General features: G+C 39.4%; 1 protein-coding gene across 5 annotated transcripts in view; it reads right to left on the minus strand.

The window, feature by feature from the left end:
* nup58 (nucleoporin 58) overlaps positions 1-22,995 on the minus strand; it is an 81,994-nt gene that overhangs the window by 49,718 nt on the left and 9,281 nt on the right. For all 5 annotated transcript variants that reach the window (XM_048597558.1, XM_048597557.1, XM_048597556.1 and 2 more), the window contains exons 2-7: positions 17,094-17,242; positions 12,133-12,171; positions 11,819-11,962; positions 9,192-9,326; positions 5,157-5,267; positions 2,755-2,785 (exon numbers count right to left, since the gene is read on the minus strand). In XM_048597558.1, coding sequence (XP_048453515.1) covers positions 2,755-2,785; positions 5,157-5,267; positions 9,192-9,326; positions 11,819-11,962; positions 12,133-12,171; positions 17,094-17,242 — 609 coding nt within the window. The remainder of the gene's footprint in view (positions 1-2,754; positions 2,786-5,156; positions 5,268-9,191; positions 9,327-11,818; positions 11,963-12,132; positions 12,172-17,093; positions 17,243-22,995) is intronic.

A 22,995-nucleotide genomic window follows, 5' to 3' on the forward strand; every position in this document is an offset into this window, starting at 1 on the left:
AGCCCACAACTCTCCAGGGTTTTAAGAGAGTTTACATCCCTTCCTCAAATAGCAACTGATGCTGGGTCACCTGTTAATTTTAAATCTAAGACTGACAATAGTTTTTGATTGCTAAAGCTTGGAAAAAGGGATAAGGAAATGGCATGTAGAGCATATGAACAGCAGAACAGGTTGGAAGAGGTAAACAGCCTAAGTCTGTTCACAGATTTCTAGCTGTGCTAATCTAATTCTGGCCTCTTGGGCATTCCCTATTTTAGTCATCCCACCATTTAATTGGGCCTTCAGCTGTCAAGAGACTAACCTCAGATTCTTTCCCCAAGCCTTTATTTCCATTTTTAAGGCACAAAACGATAAAAACTTTATGGCGCAGAAAGTGGCCATTCAGTCCATCACCTACATGTCAAACAAAAAAGTATCATAGAGCCTGATGCCATCTTCCAGCTCTTCATCCATTGCCCTTTAACTTTTAAAGAAGGGGGGTAGAAAAGATGCTCCTTAAAATCTAGTTCTTTGATGGATTTTTGGTTACCCGCTGTAATACCTGCTTGTGGTCCAGTATCAAAATGCTGATTTTTGCCTTGGTGCTACATGAATACACGTCAATAGTAGTTTTAGAAAAGGTGGTTACAAAATTCTTCCTTGAAGCACTAGAGTCCTCGTGCCTGTGGTATTTGATATGGCATTCCAAGTTTTGGGGAGGTGATGATATAACCAATGGAAATGTAAACCAGAAGCTTGGGATAATGCTCTGGAAACCGGTTCAAATTTCACCATAGCAGCCAGTGAAAATTAAATTCAATTACGGGATCTGTTATATAAAGTTAGTCTGATAACACCGAGATTACCACCGACTATCAAAAAGACAATTCAACAAATAACTTCATCATTCCCTTTAGGAAAGGAAGTCTGTCATCTTTGCCTGGTTTGGTCTACATGCATTACTAGACTCTCAGCTGCCCTCTGAAATGCAAGTTAACACAAAACTAGGTGGAAGTATGAGTTGTGAAGGGTAAAGGTGATTCACAATGATTTAGAGAAGATGAACGAGTGGGCTAATTGCATGCAGCTACAACATAAATAATGTGAAGTTGCCCACTTTGGTAGGAAAAATGAAATGGCAGAGTATTATTTAAAGTTATAGATTGGGAAATGTTCCTGTACAAAAAGGACTTTGGTGTCCTTGTACACTGGTCATTGAAAGTAAGAATGCAGGTGCAGCAACTAACTTAAGGAAGGCAATGATTTGTTGGCCTCCTTTGCAAGAGTACTGCAGCTGTATTGCTGAAGCCACACCTATAAAGACCACAAGAAATACGAACAGGAGTAGGCTGTTCGGCCCCTCGAGTCTGCTCCTCCATTCAATAGGATCATGGTTGATCTGACCATGCTTCACATTCACCTTCCTATCTTTTCCCCTAATGATCAAGAATCTATCCATCTCAGCGTTAAATATACATAGGAACTCTGTCTCGACAGCTCTGCGTGGAAAAGTGGTCCAAACACATTCAATTGTCTGAGAGAAGAAATTCGTCCTCATCTCAGTCTTAAGTTAGCACCTCTTTATTCTGAAAGTATGCCTCTGGTCCTAGACACTCTCTTCTGAGTGGAAACATCCTTTAAGCATTTACGCCGCCAAGCTCCTTAAGAGACCAATAAGTTTCAATGAGGTCATTTTGCATTCTTGTAAACTCAGTGGAGAGAAATAATAGAATCCCTACTGTGCAGATAGAGGCCATTCCCCATCAAGTCTGCACTGACCCTCCAAAGAGCATCCTACTGCCCCCACCCTATCCCTGTAATCCCACATTTTCCATGGCCAATCCATCTAACCTGCACATCTTTGGACAGCGGGAGGAAACTGGAGGAGCCGAAAGAAACCCACACAGATGTGGGGAGAATGTGAAATTCTACGCAGACAGTCACCCAAGGCTGGGATTGAACCTGGGTCCCTGGCATAGAGGTATCAGTGCTAACCATGCAACCATTGTGCCGTGTATCTCCTCCCCCTTTGTGACTTCAAATAAACCTGTTGAGACTATAACCTGGTGTTGTGTGACTTCTGACTTTGTCCACCCCCGTCCAACACCAGCACCTCCATATCAAGTCAGAAAGTATGATTGAGAATTGTTTTTTATTTGTCATTGTGGCATCACTGGTTAGGCCAGCATTTATTATCCATCCTCACGCCAGAGCAGTAGAGAATCAATCACGTTGCTGTAGACCTGGAGTCACATCTAGGCCAGGCCAGGGTGGCAGATTTCCTTCTCTAAAATGGACATTAGTGGGCTGTTTTTTTAAAGAACAATCAGTAACGGTTATGCGGTTATCAATGATAGGACCGCAAGTTAATCCCCAGTGAATACCCACTCCCTGCATACAATGAACAGATTATGGAGTCAGAAACACTTCTTGGAGTCAAATAGAACACTGGAATGTAATGGGATATTCACTGTTTTGCTCAATGGGTGAAGTTGTAAGAATGCAAGAAAACTGGGATTGTCAAGATGGAACAGTTTTAAACACTGAACTTTGGTACAATGTGAATGCAATACACAAGATCTACAGGAAGAACAGCTGTAACTCACAATATACTTCAATAGCAAACAAACAGTCTGGTTCAGTTGGAGACAGCGGCTGGGGAAGGGGTGTGTGGAATGGGCAGTGGCTGAATGAAGTTTGTGGCAGAAGTTATTCCTTCACAAGCTGCCCAAGATTTTAAAAAGTACATATACACATATATTTATATATACTTACTCTGGCCTAACTCCAGTTGAACCTTTATCATCTGTAATGGACAAATAAACACCTTATTAGTGCATCTAAATGCACTTTTTAAAAAGGAACATGATATGCAATATAGCAGAACCTTAACAAAAGAACAAATATCAAGGAAAATGGAACAGACCCATTTCCCCTTCAAAGGGATCAAAAACATCAAAGCAAGTACCAGGGGAGCAGATATTTGATGTCTTCCTGTGTCATTTTCAACTTTGTGAAGTTTGACGACAGTCAATTTTCCACTTTTGTTGCAACAATCCAAGATCCAATATATTCCCACAATTAACGCAGTTAACTCAAATACATTGTGCTCCTTCTAGTTCGTTAGATTGGCTCAATCTGAAGCCAGTTTTTTTAATATAGTTCTTTATTTACTCTCGACAAAATAGACACAAAAGATGCACTTCAAGAAGGACGAGAAACAAATGATAAAAAAAAGGAGACAGAACTAATCAAAGATGGATAGATCACAAAGGTCAGGAAGAGAAAGAGGTATATATACAAATTCTTGATAAACAGTGGATTAAATGGCTACCTGCTATGTTATAAACCTCAGTGGTAGGTAAAAAAAATTAGGGAAGGGACTAAACTGTCTTATTGTTCAGACATACCACTAGTTGTACCCATTATTGTAGACAGTTTCAGCGCGAGACTATTTTTTTTGGAACTGACGAGTTGATTTAAATTTTTGCACATCTGTATTTAATCCAAGGTTACTCTAATGTGTAAAGAAATAGTTTAAAAAGAAAAATTTACAGACACCAGACTGAGTTGACCTTTGATCCTGAAAAGAAGCTTTCATAAACAGGGATTAACCTGCATGTCCAGTACAAAGATGATGAACTGCTGATGCAGGTCGGTGGCCACCATTTTGAAATGCCAGCAGCATCCAACACAGAGGGGCCTTGTTTTGGCTTCCTCCATATCTTTACAACATACTTCACATCACCTGCTTGACTCCTTGTGCCAGTTAGACCATGAAATGCAGGAGCAAAAGTATGCCATTCTATCCATCAAGTCTGTTCCATCATTGAGAACATGGCTGATCTGACAATCTTCAACTCCACTTCTCTGCCTTTACCCCACAGTCCTGTATTCCCTTACTGCTTAAAGATCTGTTTCAGTGTTGAATAAACTTAACAACCTAGCCTCTACAGCAACGAATTTCAAATATTCATTACCCTCAGAAGAAATTCTTCCCTGTCTCTGACATAGCCAGGTGACGCATTACTCTGAGACTATGCCCTCTGTTCTAGATTTTCCTACAAGTGGGAAAAATCTCTCAGCATCTAATCCGTCAAGTCCCCTAAGAACTGTGTGTGTTTCCATATGGTTGCCTTTCATTCTTCTAAACTCAATGAACATAAGCCCAACCTACTCAACCTCTCCTCATAAGACAATCCTCCATACTTGTAATCAACCTAGTGAACGTTCCCTGGTCTGCCCCAATGTCAGTATATTTTTCCTTAGACAGACATCAAGACTGTTCAAAATATTCCAGGTATGGTCTAACTAGTGCCTTGCTTAGAGTTAGAAAGGCGTTCCACTATTACCCTCCATTCCCTTCAAAATAAAGGACAACATTGCATTTGCCTTTCATCTTACCCACTAAAGTTGGATATTGGTTTTTATGATTTGTGCACAAGGACTCTGAAATTCCTGTATTGCAGCTTTCTGTAGCCTTTCTCAATTTGAACATTCAGCTCTTTTATTCTTCCTGCTAAAGTGCATAAATGCATATTTTCCCACATTATATTCCATCTACCAAGTTTTTTCCAGTTTTAAGTTATTGGTAAGTAAACATACATTTTGGGGAAAAACAAAGCTGGCAAGCAATGCATATCATGGCTAAGAAAGGAAGTCAACTTATATCCAGAGGATATTAAAAAAAATGTTTCTGGAGATAAGAAAATTGGATCATTATGGATGCAAGGTGGACCTATACACTGCAAATTATGGTACTTTATTCTAACCAAACTAATTGTTCTTAAAAGTTTACAGCTATGCAAACCCACCGCCAGACAAAGACAGTTCCAACATAGGGAACTTAACTTTTTGATGTTGCAAGTTCAGGAGACAGGAGTAAAGACAACAAGGACAAAGAAAGCAAGAAATTTCTATTCAATGACAAAACAAACAGCTCTTCTTATTTCATTGTGTTACATTCAATTTCTTCTGTTCGAAATCGACTTAACAGTAACTTACTATCTTAACTTGTAGCACAACCCAAGTGCTAAAAAAAAATTCTTCCATCCATTCATCAAGTCTTCCCCATTTAAATGTTTTAATCCCAGAATACACAGTTAGCTATGTAACATTGTACAGCAGCTAAATTCACAATTAAAAAGACATGAAGATGATCACTGGTTAATACTCACTCTTCTTATCAGACGACCCACTAAAATCTATGCCACCAAGACCTTCACTGGCAGTAGTTGTTGGGGCAGCTGTAGATACCCCAAGATTCAACCCCAGTGATTGACCAAGTCCTAAAACAGAAAAGAAAATTGTTGTAAAAAAAACTTTGTGGTTGTTCAATTTAGTTATCAAAGCTTCAAAAGACTTAATTATCTCCAAAAACATAAGACGAAAACATGCTACTTGAATGTGATCAGGGTGCTTCTCAATTTCAACCACTCAATTTAGCTACTATAGGATCACCAGAAGGAAAGAAATCTAACTGAAATATTTCTGCAACTGACCATACTGTCACCTCTATCTATCTTCGATGCTTCATTCCCTGGAAGAGGCCTCACTCTTTTCTACCTTGGTCATTGTTCTAGCGTGGCCCCTGTTTTGCTCCACATGTCCAAGAAGCTCAAACCTCAGATGATTAGGGCACCCTGTTCTTCTTCATTTATCTTTGCCAAATTTGTTCATTACTCTAGGAACTTGGAATGTCAGGATAATTTTGGGCTTCTGTGTTTCACTATCACATCTCTGCCTGCCCCTTTCACTCTCTCCTCAAAACAACAAAGTTCAAGCATGGACTTTACCATTAAAATTACAACTATCTGGTCAGCTGCCTTGGCCACATCCCACCCTTGTTGATGTCTACTAAACAAGAGGTCCTCCCAAGCCCTTGAAGCTCTGAACTCTCATCTTTCGCTGGTTTACCCATCACATCTTCTCCAAGCTCATCCATTAAATCGATCTCCTACTCCTTTGATCCAGTTTCACAATTGACATTAACTCTCTGGTATCTCAGTAAATCACCAGTCTTCACAATGACTCTTAACAAATAATGGTTTCTGAAGAAGATCATGCAATTAAACCTATCCCTAAGTTTCACTAAGCATGCTGTCAGTAAAGCCACTAGTGGTAAAGAGCATCAGCATGCTCCGACCAGTAAATTTTGTTCAGTGTATCCCAAACATTTACCATTACAGGTATTCTTCTTAAATATTCCATTTTATAAAGTCAAAAAATAAAGATTTATAGTGCCTTATTATTTCAAACAGCTACAAAATGAATGAATTACTTCCGAATTGCAGTCTTTGGATGTTAATTCATTCTGAAGCCAATTCAAAGAGGAAACTGGATACAACTCCTATACTTAATAATAGATCTATTTGCAGAATGCAATATTACCAATGTCTGAATCCTCCTCATCTAAAATCCAGTCTCAGAAATTCCATTTTATACTCTTTGATGCATTTAAAAAAAAAAAGAGCAACCCTTGCATTGCAAAAAGAAAATATAAAAAGGAATCGTAGCAAAGTAAATTAGAATTTGGTTTTGGAGTCATGATGTATTTCAGCCCCTCAGTGCTCATCTGTCACATAAAGGTCTCAAGCAAACCAATAGACACTGCATGTTCCTTCTCCAAGGTTACCTGGGCACAGGTGAATCCACAAAAGAAGGAAAGGCAGTTAAGTCTAATACGCACTGCCATGGGCCACAACCTAGAGTTGCTACTGGCCACCATGGTGTGAGGTTTTGCTTCATATGCTCAGATATTTCTAATCAACCTACTCAGAAGTTATTACACACCTTTGGAACATGTTGGCCTTGAACCAGAGCTTCCTACCACTCTACCATAGGAATCCTTGTCGACTTCATATGCTCTTTATATTTTCTAATCAACCTGTTGAAGAGATGACACGACATACCTCTGGAGCAAGTGGGACTTGAATCGAGGACCTCCTGGTTCAGTGGCAGGGACATTACCACTCCACGATAAGACCCCATAATTATTTTGTTTAATTCCAGATGTAATTCAAATCTGACTGTGTGTCTTGGTGTGCTTTGAATCCATATCACCAGGACACTGGAGCCTGGGTTCTGGATCACTAATCCAGTGAAATTACCAATACACCATTGCCCCCGTTTATCTTCTAATCACTTATTTTTCTAATTAGCCTGTTCAGAGATGCTATTACACACTTCTGGAGCAGACAGGACTTGAACTCAGACATCCTGGCCCAGAGGTAGTGACATTACCACTGGGCCACAGGAGCCCCTACTTCGTTGATTGAATGCCTTCTACCTATATAATCCTTACCCTAATGATCCAATTAACAGACCATTGACACTTTATCTGTATGAAAATTTCCTGCAAATTTGCCTACGGATCCACAAATAACAACTGGGTGAATGACCAGCTAAGTCTGTTTTTGATGGTGTGGGCTGATAGAAAAAAGTGCAGGCCGTGAAATAATCAAAACTATCTCCTCTTCTTCAAATAGCGCCACATGATTTTTCACAACCATCATAAAAGGCACCTCAGTTTAACTGCTCATGTGAACAACAGCACACACTTTAGCCCAGATACTAGCAACACCTCAATGTTGCATTTATATAGCATCCATACACTTGCATGCAATATAATTCCCATGGTTCACAGGAAGTGTTATCAAGCAATACACATTAAATCTACATTAGGACAGACACAGACAAGTCGTGAAGAAATAGCTATCAGTGATAGTGCAATTAAAATTGACAAAGCACAAGATTAGATGAGAATTGAGGAAGTGCATGGCTCTCTAAAGGTTTGTAGGGCAGGGAAAAGGGAGGGATTATGGCCACAGTGGATATTTGTAAACATGAAATAAAAAATTTTAAATCAAGGTGCTGTCAACGTAAGGGCCAGTGCAAGTCAATGGACCATGTCTTGAAGGGTGAATGAGGTGTGAAATGAGGATACAAGCAGTAGAATTCTGGATTTTCTGATTTCAATTCATGAAGGATGGAAGAGAAGATGTGACCAGAGGATCACTGAATTGATGAGCTGACAACAAAATGGAAGCATATTTCAGAAACAAAGTTAGCTAATGCAGGATATAAATGGGCAAAGCTTGTGGGTAGAAATCAGCATTCTGTGTGGTACAGAAATGGTTAAATACAGTATCAAGTCGACCAGACCCAGACAGTAGCCTGGTTGGTTGTAGAGTTTATGGCAGCAACCCTTCCCCTAAAACAAAAAAAATGGACATTTCTGCTCATCAAGGATTAGATATTAGAAACACAGGAACAGGAGTAGGTCATTCAGCTTCTTGTGTCTGCTTCGCCATTCAGTAAGATCATGACTGATCTGTGGTCAAACTCCAAATGCCTGCCTTGGGCCCAGATCCATTGATAACACTTTAAAAAAAAATTATTTCTCTCAAATTTAAATTTAACAAATGAATTAGCACTGACTGCCATTTGAGGAAGAGAGTTCCTAGTTCGTCGTAGTTGGGCTGTGTATTGGACTAGCAACCTAAGAAATCAGAAAAAGCAGACGGGTAATCAGCAGCATTTTTGGCTGATGCCATTAAGGGATAGCATATAACAAAATAAAGTAGGAGGGAGGAAGGCAACTGTAGGTCTGGGGTGATTCCAGAGGTAACAATAGCAGGATGTTAAGCTTTTGCTTGTGGTTCTCAGCCTACAGCTGTATAGAAAGAAATGGAACCAGAGAAGTGCATCCAGCTGGAAGACAGTGGAGGGACACTATCTCAAAGGATTCAGATATGCAAAGGGTAAAGGTAGACAATTTATAATTAACCACAGTCACATAGGATGTTAAAAGATCTGCATAAGAGCTGTTTTAAGACCGTGGCTGAGAGAGACGCTTAAATCAGAAATAGCTTCAATACCCCATTACATGCTCAAGACCTGCAGAAGCGCATCTTCCAACAACAACCTGACTGATTTCACGCCACCAAATGAATTTCAAATGTGAACAAGCATCGGAGAGGAGAAATAACACATAACATGAAACATTTAACAAAATGCAGCAATGTTGTCTTATCTATCACATTTTTCAAACAAGTTTCAAAACCATGCAAATTAATTTCAAATTCCATTCAATGTAGTCTAAAGTTGAAAATGGCTGTAGACATTTCTAGAAATTCATATTTGACAAACTAACATGCATGCAGACACACAAAATCTTGAAAATGCTCTCAAATCTATAATAGCATACTGACCTGCAGTGGAAGTGCTTGCACCCTGAAAGAGGCTGCCACTTAATCCAGTCAAAGCCCCTCCCAATGTTAAGCCTGTTGGTACTGATGCAGTGGATGTGGGTGCTCCACCCAAATTTAACGCAAATCCCGTAGAGCCTGCGCAGAACCAGTTATTGGTAAATTACGTGCAAACATACAAATAAAGGAGTAACAGTAGGCCCTTTTGCCCCTCTAACTGGCTCCATCATTCAATAAGACCATAGCTGACTGGATTGTGGCCTCAGTATCATCAAAGGTACACAACTGGATGGTGATGTGAATGGGGCGAGGAGAGAACCAGTATCAGGAGAGGGTGCAAACGTTGTAACAAGGTGCAAGAGAGGTGTATTGTTCTGAGGAAGGGTCACCAGGCCCGAAACATTAACTCTGTTCTCTCCTCCACAGATGCTGCCAGACCTGCTGAGCTTTTCCAGCAACTTTGTTTTTGTTCCTGATTTACAGCATCCGCAGTTCTTTTGGTTTTTATAGGGTAAATACTTAGTTAAATTTAGTACACAAAAGTCAGCCTTAAGTATATTCTGAGAAGGCACCTGGGAAACTTAACTCTATCCACTGGAAGTTCAACCTTCCAGGGTAAATGCAATACGTGCTTGTGGGTTGAGACTTCCTCCACGCCTCAATATACTATAGTGAAGGTCTTAACATGCCTTTGATTTAGTGAAGATCCCGTTAGATTTTGAGACAACTGTTAAAGAAAAAAATTATTTAAAAAAAAAACAGCCTCTCAGGCTCAAGGAGGTGAGAGTATAACAAGACAGACAGCACAAATAAACTGAAATCATATATGAACTTAAGTGGAATGACCCTTAAAGATCAACAAGGTGGTCTTTGCGTTGAACCTCAGTGGATGGCAGAGGTATTAAATGAATATTTTGCATCAGTTTTTCTTGTGGAGAAAGAAATGGAGGCTAAAGAACTTCGGGAAATAAATAGTGATGCTTTGAAAACAGTTCACATTACAGGAGAGTAAGTGTTGGAGGTCTTAGAAAATGTAAAAGGTGGATAAATCTCCAGGACCTGATCGACTGCATCCCATTACATTGTGGGAAGTTAGGGGGGAAATTGTGGCGTCCCTAGCAGAAATACCTGTATCATCCATAACCATGGATGAGGTGCCAGAGGACTGAAGGGTAGCTAATGTTTTGTCTTTATTTTAAGAAAGGCTGTAAAGAGAAGCCTGGGAACTATAGACCTGAGAGTCTGACATTGGTAGTGGGCAAGTTATTGGAAGTGATTCTGAAAGATAGGTTTTACATGCATTTGGAGTGGCAAGAAATGATTAGGGCTAGTCAGCATGGTTTTGTGCAAGGGAAATCTTGTCTCACAAACTTGAGTTGAGTTTTTTTGAGGAAGTAATCAAAAAGATTGATGAGGGCAGCGTTGTAGGCTTTGTTTACTTGAATTTAAGTAAAGCCTTTGATAAGGTTCCACATGGTAGACTAATTAGTAAAATTAATGACATGGGTTTTAGGGAGAACTTGCTAATTCGATACAAAATGGGCTTTATGGTAGGAGACAGACAGTGGCAGCGGAAGGTTGTTTTTTGGACTGGAGGCCTGTGACCAGCGGTGTTCCACAGGGTTCAGTATTGGGTCCATTTTTGTTTGTCATTTATGTAAATGATTTGAATGAGAATATAGAAGACATGCTTAGTAAACTTGCAGATGACGCCAAAATTGGTGGTATAGTAGACAATAAAGAAAGTTATCAAGATTACAAAGAGATCTTGATCAGTTGGGTCAATGGGCTGAGGACTGGCAGATGGAGTTTAGTTTGGATAAATGCAAGCTATTGCATTTTGATAAAACAAATAAGGTATGGACTAGTTGGACTGATATAATTAATGGTAGTATTGGAGAACAGAGAGACCTAGGAGTTCAGATACATAATTCTTCAAAATTTGTATCACAGATAGACAGGGCAGTTAAAGCGGCATTTAGCATGCTTGCCTTCATTGCTCAGACCTTTGAGAATAGGAGTTGGAATTGTACAAGACGTTAGTGAGGCCTCTTCTGGAGTACTATGTGCATTTCTGGTCAGCCTGTTATAGGAAGGATATTATTAAATTGGAGTGGGTTTAGAAAAGATTTACCAGGAATTTGCTGGAAATGCAGAGTTTGAGTTATAAAAATAGGCTAGAAAGGCAGGGACTTTTTTTTTTGTTACTGGAGTGTAGGAGGTTGAGGGGTGACCTGATGGAGTTTATAAGGTCATGACGGGCATAGATAAGTTAATAGCAAAGGTCTCTTCCTAAGTTGAGGGGTGGGGGGGTGGGGCAGTTCAAAACTAGGGGGCATATTTTTAAAAGGTGAGAGAAAGATTTATAAAAGGACATGAGAGGCAACATTTTTACACAGAGTGGTTATTGTGTGGAATGAACTGCCACAGGAAGTGGTGGATGCAGGTACAGTCACAACGTTTAAAAGACATCTGGATAAGTACAAGAATAGGAAAGGTCTGGAGGGATATGGGACCTTGTTTGGTTTGGGAACATGGTTGGCATGGACTAGTTGGACTGAAGGGTCTGTTTCCATGCCGAATGACTCTATGACCAGGAAGAATGAAGACCAAAATCTGCGAACAGTTACCTGCTGTAGATGTTGGCAGTACAGATGAAAGGCCCAATCCTCCAGTGGTAGAAGGTGCAATAGGCATTGCAAAAGGTGTTGCTGAACCAGCTGGTTTGTTGAAGCCTAAACTAAAACCAGCTAACGTGGTAGTTGCAGGTGTTCCTAGAAAATGAATTGAATAAAGCCCAGATTAAAGTATAACAAATAATGTTACAGTGCAACAAATCATTAGGATGACCAGATTATAAAGCAAGTCATATTTAAGTGAAAGAAATGTGAAGATATTTACTTCAATTTCTTAACCAGCTTATCACCTTACCAATTAAACTTACCCAAAGTTAGTCCTGTAGATGCTGCTGTTGTTGTAGTCCCTGCAATTTAAAAAAAAGCCACAATAAAAACAGTAAACTTTCATTTCTCCATAAACTGAAGAGACTAAATCCAACCCACTATCAACCAGACAGAACAGAATTTGAGTACAGAACAAGAAAGGAACATGAGATCCTCCAATTTGTGTGGTTCTGCAATTATTTTAAGGCTGAATTCTCTAGTCATACTTTTCTTTCAATAAAATGACAACAATTCACAGGATGGGAACAAGTTTGTGCAGGGCATTGATTCAACTTCAGAAAAATACTTGTGTTCAAATTTTGTTATCTCCATTACAAAAACAATGTTTACGTTATGGAAATGGTAAAACGTAGAATCATTCAGAAAAAAAGGTTGTTATTATGCAAAATCTAAAAACTGTGGTTGCATTACTGAAGTAAAGAAAATTATGAGCTTAAGTAGCTTTTCAGAAATCCATAGTAACTTGGGGCCATACATTTAGGATCAGCATTAAAACATGATGGAATAGTCAGAAGAACTTGTATTATGGTAGCACTGTCCATCTGACAACGCTACCATAATAAAAAATGCATTATAAGGGCTAGTATTTGAAGCCAGGTCAAATCAAATATTTCAGAATCAAACAGGAAAAGGACTGAAGGTGTGGACTACAAATAAAGAATTCAGTGGATATTTTCAACATGGATGAAGAGTAGAAATGTTTCATCTATTCATAAGCAAATGTGATGAATGATAGGACCTTGGGAAGCACCGACGATCAGGAACCTTGATGTGCATGTCCACTGGTCCCTGAAGGGAGTGGGACAGGTAGATAAATTGGTTAATGCAGCATATGGGACACCTGCCTTTGCTAGCTGAGGTACAGAGTTCAAGAGCAGGGAGGTGATGCCGGAAGTGCCCAAAATGTTGGTTGATCCACAGCTACAGTATGGTGTGCAGCCTTGAAATCCACATAACAGGACGGATGAGATTGCACTGGAGAGGGTGTAGAGATTTACCAGGATACTCCCAAGGCTGTAGAGTTTTAATATTGAAGAGAGATTGAATACACTGGAATTATTTTCCTTGGATCAGGAGGAGATTAAAGGGGCACATGATGGAGATGTATAAAATTGAGGCATAGACAGGAAATAACACTTCCCCTTGGAGGAGGGATCAATGACAGGGACATAGATTTAAGAGGCAGGAGGTTTAGAGGGAATATGGAATGTGGAACTCACTGCCAGTAAGGATGGTAGAGACAGAAACCTTCATAACATTTAAGAAGTATTTAGATGTATATTTGTGATGCCAAGGAATACAAGACTATGAGCTAAAGGCTGAAAAACGTGATTAAAATAGTTAGATATTTGATTTTGACCAGTGCAGACTCAATGGCTGAAGGGACTTTTCTGTCCTGTAGAGCTTTATGACTCAGGACAAGTAGCAGCTTTGGAAAGTCAGATTAACACCCAAGACTGATAACATTACTTTGAAACATGTAAAGCCTTGATTCCTTTTTCCCAATCTCTGCTGTATTTGCTCGGATAATACTATTTTGCACACTAGCGTTTCTGCCATGTCATCCCGGTTCCTCTCCACTGTTACGTTTGACTGTTCCCATCTATTTCGCTATAGGCACCATCTCATCCTTTTTGTCTTCATCTTTCACCCCTTCTGCCTCCACAGTTTGGAGGAATCAGTCCTGTACCACTTCCAACACAATCAATCAATCATTAACTGACCTTGCCTTCTTCTCAGCATTTTAAAAATGTCCCCGCCATGATAGCCTGCTATGTTCCACCAATGTGCCTTTTCCTCTGTAGCCACATTCCCTACAACTTTAGAAAATAAAGATCTGCCTTTTCACTTACCATATGACTACTGATTCCAAACACTCCTCCTCAATGAAAAAGTGGGAAATAAAAAGCTCAGATGGAAAGTTATCTACCTGAAGCATTAATCCCACATTCCTCTCCAGACAGAAACTGCCAGAGTAGGTGAGTGTTTCAGTACTTAAGTTTTACTCGTGTTTAGAATTCCAGAATCTGCAGTACTTTTGCAGGAAGAGGGCGGCGCCCTGGTGACAGACATCAGCACCTAAATGTGAGAGGAGGTGGAGGAGCAGACACTGGGTAAAACAGCACAAGGAGGAGAATAAAAGGCAATGGGTTACATCACAGGAAAGTTGTGAGTTGATTGGTTGTTGAGCAACTACTATTAGGGACTATGTTTCAACTCCAGTAATTTGGAAAAACAAGTTTCTAAATTAGCACAGGGAAGGAAAGAATTGTATCATAAGCTTCAGGAAAATGGTGGAAAATGACATTAGTCAATTCAGAGTAATAATAATGAACTGACAGTGGACTTCAGTGAAGCGAAAGACAAAATTAGGAACTGGAACCAAAGGGTAGCAGGGGAAAAAAAAAAATATCAGTCACTGAACAATGGGCTACCTTCAAAGAGGAGAGTCTGGCACAGTCAAGGTATGTTCCTCAAAAAGGTAAAAGATAAGACAAAAAAAAATCTGCAACTCCCTGGATTACAAACAATATCGAAATTAAATTGAGGGAAAAACAAAAGGGTGCTTATGACTGGTGTCCAACAGTCCATACTGTTGAGAACTAAACTGAAAACAGAAGGATCGTAAGGGGGTTGAAAAAACAAATATAAGAAGCAAAGAGGGATTACAGAATAAAAGAGGCTGTCAGCTAGCATAAAAGGACATCATATATAATAAAGACATCATCAGTAAAAGGAGTAGGCGGCTGATTAGGGACCAAAAAGAGGATTTGCACTTGAAGGGAAGCAGCATAGCTGCGGTATTAAAATTACTATTTTGCATCTGTCTTTATCTAAAGGCAAATTCAGCCCAGGCCACAGTGACAGAGGAGGATACTCAGGATTCTCAGTAGAAGGGTTCAAAAATGATAAAGGAGGGGGCATTGGATAAGATGTTGGTGTATAAAGTTGATAACACACAAGGACCAGATGTGACGCATCAAGGATACTGAAAGTAGCATGTGTGGAAATTGCAAAAAGGTGCTGGCAAACATCTTTCAATCTTCTCTGGATTTGGGATGGCATTGGAAGTTTGGAAAATTGAAAACACTATTTCTCGTCCAAGAAAAGTTTGTAAAAATTGGTCTTTAATAGCTGGGCCTGTCAGTTTAATTTCAGCTGTTGCAAGACTTCCAGAAATGGTTATTCAGGATAGAATTAATAGTCACATACAACGTGGGTATTAATTCAGAACAGTCAGCATTGATTTTAATAGAAAATTAGGTCCAACTGATTTGCTGGTGCTTTCTTTGAAGAGGTAATAGAGAGGGGGCTGATGTGGAGGAAGGTACTAGATGGATTTCCAAAAAGTGCTAAAAATAGTGCCAAACTACAGACTTGTGAGCAATCTTATAGGCCATGGAATAAAGGGGACAATAGCAACATGGATACAAGATTGTCTGAAGCATAGGAAGCAGAGTAATGGTGTGGTTGGTTTGTTATTTCACAGACGTTTCATTATCCTGCTGGGTAACATCATCAGTGCAGCCTCCGATGAAGCGCTCTTGTGTTTTCCCGCCTGATATTTAAACTCTGGGATCTGTTGGAGTTGATTACTTCATTTCCAGTTTTTCTTTGCAGTGGTGTAGATATAGGGTCTAATTCTACGTGTTTAATGATGGCCTTCTCGGTGGAGAACCAGGCCTCTAGAAATTCCTGTGCTTGTCTCTGTTTGGCCTGTCCTAGGATCTTGAGGCTGTCCCAATTGAACTGGTAGTTTTCCTTATCCGTGTGAATGGAGACGAGTGAGTATTGGTTGTGTCTTTTTGTTGCTAGTTGGTGTTCATGTATTCTTGTGGCCAGTTTCCTTCCTGTCTGTCCAATGTAATGTTTGTCGCAGTCCTTGCATGGGATCTTGTATATCACGTTGGTTTTGTCCAGAGGCGGTAAGGGGGCTTTATTTCAAGTTAGCAGTTGGCGTAGGGTTGACGTAGGTTTTCGTGCCACTCTGATGCCCAATGGTTGTAGGAGTCTTTTGGTCAGTTCAGATATGTTCTTGATGTACGGTAACGTCTGTCAGGGCATATTGATACATTGTGGCACAAAATCCTACGTCAACCCTACGCCAACTGCTAACTTGAACTAAACTGTGTGATGAAGTTCAATGTAGAGAAGGGAGGGGTGATACACTTTGATACAGAGAATGTGGATAGCCAGAGGCACAGATTGACAACAGATACACAGGAGCAGAGAGACGTGCACGTGTAAGTGCATAAACTATTTACGATGGCAGGAGACAGAGAACTGCTAAGAAAGCATACATTATTCTAAAGATCCATAAATAATGGCATAGAGTAAACAGCAGGGAGGTTATGATGAACTTGTACAAAATACTGGTTAGATCGCAATTGCAGTATTGTGTACAGTTGTGGGTGCCTTGATTTAGCAAATATTTGCATTTGAGAGTGTGCAGACGGTGTTTACAACAATAGTTCCATGGATGAGGCACTTCAGTTATGGAGATAAATTGGACCTCCTATACAGCTGAAAGTTCTGGGCTCACAAGGTGGGATTCGCCTACATCTGAACTTTTGTCCAATGACCTCCTTGAGAAGTTCCATCTACTTGTTTCTTCTTGGAATGATATGTCCTGGCTTCAAACACTCTTCCCTACAAACCATCCAGCTGTGGAAGAAATTCATGCAAAATTGACATTGAGTAGGATTAGACAGTTCAAAGGCAAATGATAATGGAAAGAGCAATAGGATAAATAAGTTCAATCAGAAAAGATTCATTTTTGAATAAAATCCAGCTACAAATTCTGAACAATACTCTACTGCTGGAGCATGCATTTTCCACATTAGCGATATTGTCCATCCTGTTTCTGTGATAAGAAGATGACACATGAAGTACAGGAAAAAATGAACTGAGGGCTAAAGCAACATTAACAATTTTAATTCACCTGTTGAGGTAGCTCCAAATGAGAATCCAGTAGTTTGTTTCTGCCCAAACAGTCCACCCCCAAGGCCCCCAAATGTTGCAGTTGTGGTTGTGGTTGCAGCGGTGGTACCAAGATTTCCGAAACTAAATCCTCCTGTGGTACCAGGATTGCTGCAATAAGATAGAGGGTAAATGTTAATCAGAAGGTCGGTCTCATGACAAGCCATACATGTCATATTGCACTTATAGTTTCATACAACCTCCTGGCTGACAATTGTATAAAGTATTAGCATATATTCTGCAGCCATCATATTTTATAGACTGACTCATAATGCAAGACAAGAAAAATAATACATCATGCAGCAAAAAGTTACAAATGTTGAATAGGAAAGGTTTGGAGGGATATGGACCAGGAGCAGGCAGGTGGGACTAGTTTAGTTTGGGATGATGCTTGGCATGGACTGGTTGGACTAAAGGGTCTGTTTCTGTGCTGCATGACTCAATGATTCTTTGTGCCAAAATTATACAGTAGGTTAAGTATATGTCTGTTGCGAGAAGAGACAGATTATCATTTGAAAAACACTTCTGCAGATGTGAAAAATCAAAAGAAACAAAAATGTAATAAGTTAAAATGTAAAAAGAAAAATCAAATGAGAGGAAATTAATACGTGGCCCTGTAATCTGCTTCTATGAAAAGAAAGATATTGTTCAACTATACAAAAGAACACCACAGACAGGAAGACATTAACAAAGAAACATCAAATAGCCAAGAAAATTAAAAGCACACACAAAAAAAGGGCAGGAATAAAGAAATTGTGGGAGGACCTGTGTTAGGAAGTAGAGAAACTAAAATGAAAATATATTTCTGCATTAGCAAAATGTTAGTAATGGCTACGTTTTAGTTACTATAATCAAGATCCATTCCAAATAACTAACTTGTACAAGTTAGTCAATCAAATTGTTAACAGTGAAGACCTGCCAGTATCTTGCACAACTGCGCTTTGAACACTTTCTCTAGAGACATTATGTACGGAAGAGCAAATTTTAGATGTACTCCAAGACTTATTGTAATTTAGGTGGATACTACATGACAAATCCACATAAGCATATTTAAGATGGTAGATGGGGTGCCAATTAAATGAACAGTGCTGTTGAGCTTCCCAGGTCCTGTTGAATCTGCACTCATCCATGCAAGTAGAGAGTATTCCACCATACTCTTGATTTGTGCCTTGTAGATGGTGGACAAACTTCAAGAAAGTAGATGATGCGTTACTTGTCTCAGAATTCCCAGACTCCAACCCCTCTCTTATAGCCATGCTGTGCATGTGCCTGGACCAGTTCAGTTCAGCTTCTGATTAGTAGTAACCGTCAGTTGAAAGTAATTCAGCAATCGTAATAGAATTGGAGATCAAGCAGAGATGGTTAGTTTTTTGTTACAGATGGTATCGCGTGGCACGAGTGGTGTGATTATTACACGCTACTTGTCACCTCTAGCCTGGAGGTGGTCAACATCCCGTTGCACATGGACAGAGATTGCTTCATTATCGAAAATAACATATGCAATTGTTACAATCTTCTCCCAGCATGCAGTAAATGCTCAAAGTGATCTAGGAATAGGCGTCAACTTAAAAACACCAGCAACCAATATGAAGAGAAATGCTATACATTAAATTATAGCTAAATTCCAACCATTTTGCTCATGAAATGAGCGATCTCCTCCAACCTGATTAAGATTCAGAAAAATAGTGTTTTGCAGCAGGTGATAAACTTCTCCACATTACTCAGCAAAAGTACACAAAATTACAAAGCATTGTTGACATTCCATTATGTTATTTTCTCAAAAGATGTTGGTTCTTGGGATTGGGCAATTCTTGCGTGGCCACATTTATTGCTCATTCCTCAATGTCCCAAGGAAAAGTGGAAGTAGATACATTTAACATCAAGGGAATATTTAGCACAGCATGGCACTGTCGAATCCTACAGAAAATTGAGGTCAAATGGGGTTAACAGTGAAATCTTCCATTCTACAGTCATATTAGATACCAGGACAATGGTCATTGCTAAAAGAAGCCAATCACTCAGAGTCAGAGTTGTACAGCACGGAAACAGACCCTTTGGTCCAATTTGTCCATGCTGACCACACATCTTAAATTAATCTAGCCCCATTTGCCAGCATTTGGCCTATACCCCTCTAAACCCTTCCTATTCATATACCCATCCAGATGCCTTTTTAAATGTTGTTATTGTACCAGCCTCCAACACTTCCTCTGGCAACTCATTCCATACATGCACCATCTTCTGTGTGAAAAAAGTTGCTGCTTAGGTCCTTTTTAAATCTTTCTCCTCTCACCTTAAACCTACGCTCTGTAGTTTTGGACTCCCCTATCCTGGGGAAAAGACCTTGGCTATTCATCCTATCCAGTCCTTTCAGGATTTTATAAACCTCTATGAAGGTCACTCTTCCGCCTCCAACACTCCAGAGAAAATAGCCCCAGCCTATTCAGCCTCTCCCTATAGCTCAAACCCTCCAACCCTGTGACATCCTTGTGAATCTTTTCCGAACCCTTTCAAGTTTCACAACATCCTTCCTATAGCAGGGAGGCCAGAATTGCACTCAGTATTCCAAAAGTGGCCTAACTTCCTGTATAGATGCAATATGACTTCGCAACCCCTACACTCAATGCACTGACCAATAAAGGCAAGTATACCAAACGCCTTCTTCACTATCCTATCTATCTGCGACTCTATTTTCAAGGAACTATGAACCCGCACTCCAAGGTCTCTTTGTATGGCAGCGCTCCAGGACCTTATCATTAAGTGTACAAGTCCTGCCCTAATTTGCCTTTCCAAAATGCAGCACCTCCCATTTATCTAAATTAAACTCCACCTGCCACTCCACGGCCCATTGGCCCATCTGGCCAAGATTCCATTGCACTCTGAGGTAACCTTCTTCATTGTCCACTACACCTTCAATTTTGGTCATTTCAGTGCAAGTCATGCTACAGGACCTCCAAGAAAACATCCTCAGTTCAATCATCTTCAATTGCTTTACCTTCAAATCCAGGTTAGGAATGGAGGTGTTGGTAGACGAACTTACGGTAATCAGATCCATGCACAACTCCAAAAATGAAGCAGCCAATAAGCAGTACCTAGCCAATATCCAAACTAGAGCTGGCACCGGACAAGTGGAAGTCCATCTTAAAAGCAAATAGCCAGCCACCATTCTTTGACTTTCAAAATTGTCCTAGACCCATACCCTTCCCCATATCAACCATCACTATGCTACCCTGGAGATTATCACTGACCAGAAGTTTATGCTGAACAGTAAGGTCAACACATTGTTAAAAGAGCAAATCAGAGACCAGTTTGAATAAGACAACAGAAATGACAAAATGAAACCAACAAACGTGGGATATGATTAACAGGAGCCTTGAAAACTGGGAGATGACCAATCATACAATATGGAGAAAATTTAGGCAAACAAAATATGAAAAGCTAAGAAAAAGCCAGCTATCATGACCATACAAAAACACACCAGACAAATTATACTTATCAGCACTGACCCAGAGTCTTGTTAGGTGAACACATACCAGTTTCAATTCTTATCTGGAGCCAATGAAATTGCTTAAAGAACAATGCAACATGATGCATATTGACCAACAATGTAGTTTTAAAATGTTACTAACATCTGACAGTATATATCACTGCAGGTCACAGAGTTAACTAATAGGAAGAGATCAGTTCAAAGTGATCACATGTTCATTATTGGCCAGTAAGATTCGTCAAAAAGAGATGATGTATTTCTCTTAATTTTAAGATTCAGGATATTACAAATTTAGGCAAAAAGCATTAGCAGCTCATGATACTTCCAATGTTTATAATTTCTATTTGTATGCATTATTTATGTTAATCCAGTGGTCTCATTTCAGCTTTATTAAAAACAATAATCAACCTGTCTCCATAATCCAAAACTGGATGAACCCCACATGGACATGTCTACGTAACCTCTAAATGCCGAGCTGGGCATGAATAACTTTGCTTTTTCTATTTCAAACAACATTTTAAACCTTATTTTGCTTTCAATTTAGAAAACTACTGTTAAAGTTATTTCAGAGATAGTAGGAACTGCAGATGCTGGAGAATCTGAGATAACAAGGTATAGAGCTGGGTGAACACAGCAGGCCCAGCAAAATCAGAGGAGCAGGAAAGCTGATGCTTCGGGCCTAGACCCTTGGCTAGTCATCCTATCCATGCCCTTCAGGATTTTATAAACCTCTATGAAGGTCACTCTTCCGCCTCCAACACTCCAGAGAAAATAGCCCCAGCCTATTCAGCCTCTCCCTGTAGCTCAAACCCTCCAACCCTGTGACATCCTTGTGAATCTTTTCCAAACCCTTTCAAGTTTCACAACATCCTTCCTATAGCAGGGAGACCAGAATTCTTTGAAGGGTCTAGGCCCGAAACATCAGCTTTCCTGCTCCTCTGATGCTGCTTGGCCTGCTGTGTTCATCCAGCTCTACACCTTGTTATCTACTGTTAAAGTTATATTGCCTTCAGCATTATGTTAGATTATTGTATGAAGTCAGATTACCAGTGTTACAATTATAAGGATTAATTCCAAAATGTAACAGTCATTAAGCCAAAATGAAGGGGATCACGTGATCTGTTCTGTAGGTAATTTAACTTTCAGTATATGAGCATTGTCTTTTACTTAGATTGAGTGATAGCATGAGTGTAAGAGGGTTTCCAAAGATTTCTCAATCTTTTTTAAGCAAGCAATAACTGAAGCACAGTACAGTTTCACAAAGTCACAAGGTAAATGCTTCACTGCACAAATTGTTCAAAACTTTCATTTATCCAGTTTTCATTCAAAAGAGTATGTGCATCTTACATTACTGAATGTAGCCGTTTTAACTTTTCAATCTTAAAGTTTCCTTAAAAAAAGACTTGCTTTGGAGTTTCTTGCAAAGGTTAAGGAAGATTGATTTAAACGCTGTGGCAGAAAAATTGGAAACATCTTAAATGAAAACCTATAAAAAAGTTGGAATATTTGGTCAACATTTGAACATTGAGAAAGGAAAAGGTAAGCCGATCTGATTCAATTGGCTAGGATTCAGTTACAAAGGAAACGACATGAGAAATAAAGCAATAAAGATAAATAAAAAAGCTTGAATCAAAAGAGAAGAACGAGAAAGAGAAAATTCAAAAACTTGAATTAAAATTCTAAAAGGGAAAAAAAGTTAGAGATTGAGCAAGTAAAAGAAAGCTTTGAATTGCAAAGGAAGAAGCCATAAATTTGAATTTAAGAGAAAGATTTTGATGAAAAAAAGAAGGAACAGCAGATACTTGACAATGGATCAGATTTAATTCCTGACTTGGATCTGACAAGGAATGTTAGCCCACAGCTGAAATATAATAGAGTTATAAAGAATGTATGGTAGAATGTTTAGAAACACAAAGTCAGTCAACATGGTTTCATGTGGAGGAACATGAGGCTTGACAAAATTATTACAATTCTTTAAAGGAGATAACAACCAAGTCAGATAAAGGCCAAGATAGATTATAGTACTTCAGTTGTTTCAAAATAGAATACAACAGAATCGTTACAAATGCACAGAAGTTCCACATGAACAAATGTGAATGTCAAATCTATACAAGAAAGATGGCAAATATTACAAAGGGTGTAGAAAAGATTTACAAGAATGACCCCAAGTCTGACACTTCAGTTACATGGACAGAACAGCAAAGCTGGGGTTTTCCTTAGAAAAGTAAAGGCTGTCAGGAGTTTTGATCAGAATTGTTTAATACCTGGGAAGTGTCGACAAAAGGGAGACATTAGTGAGGCTACTGTTAGAATACTGCGTACAATTCTAGTCTCCCTTCCAAGATGTTGTTAAACTGGACAGGGTGCAAAAAAGATTTAT

This window comes from Rhincodon typus, chromosome 6 (assembly GCF_021869965.1).
Source record: "Rhincodon typus isolate 14 chromosome 6, sRhiTyp1.1, whole genome shotgun sequence".
Lineage (NCBI taxonomy): Eukaryota > Metazoa > Chordata > Chondrichthyes > Orectolobiformes > Rhincodontidae > Rhincodon > Rhincodon typus.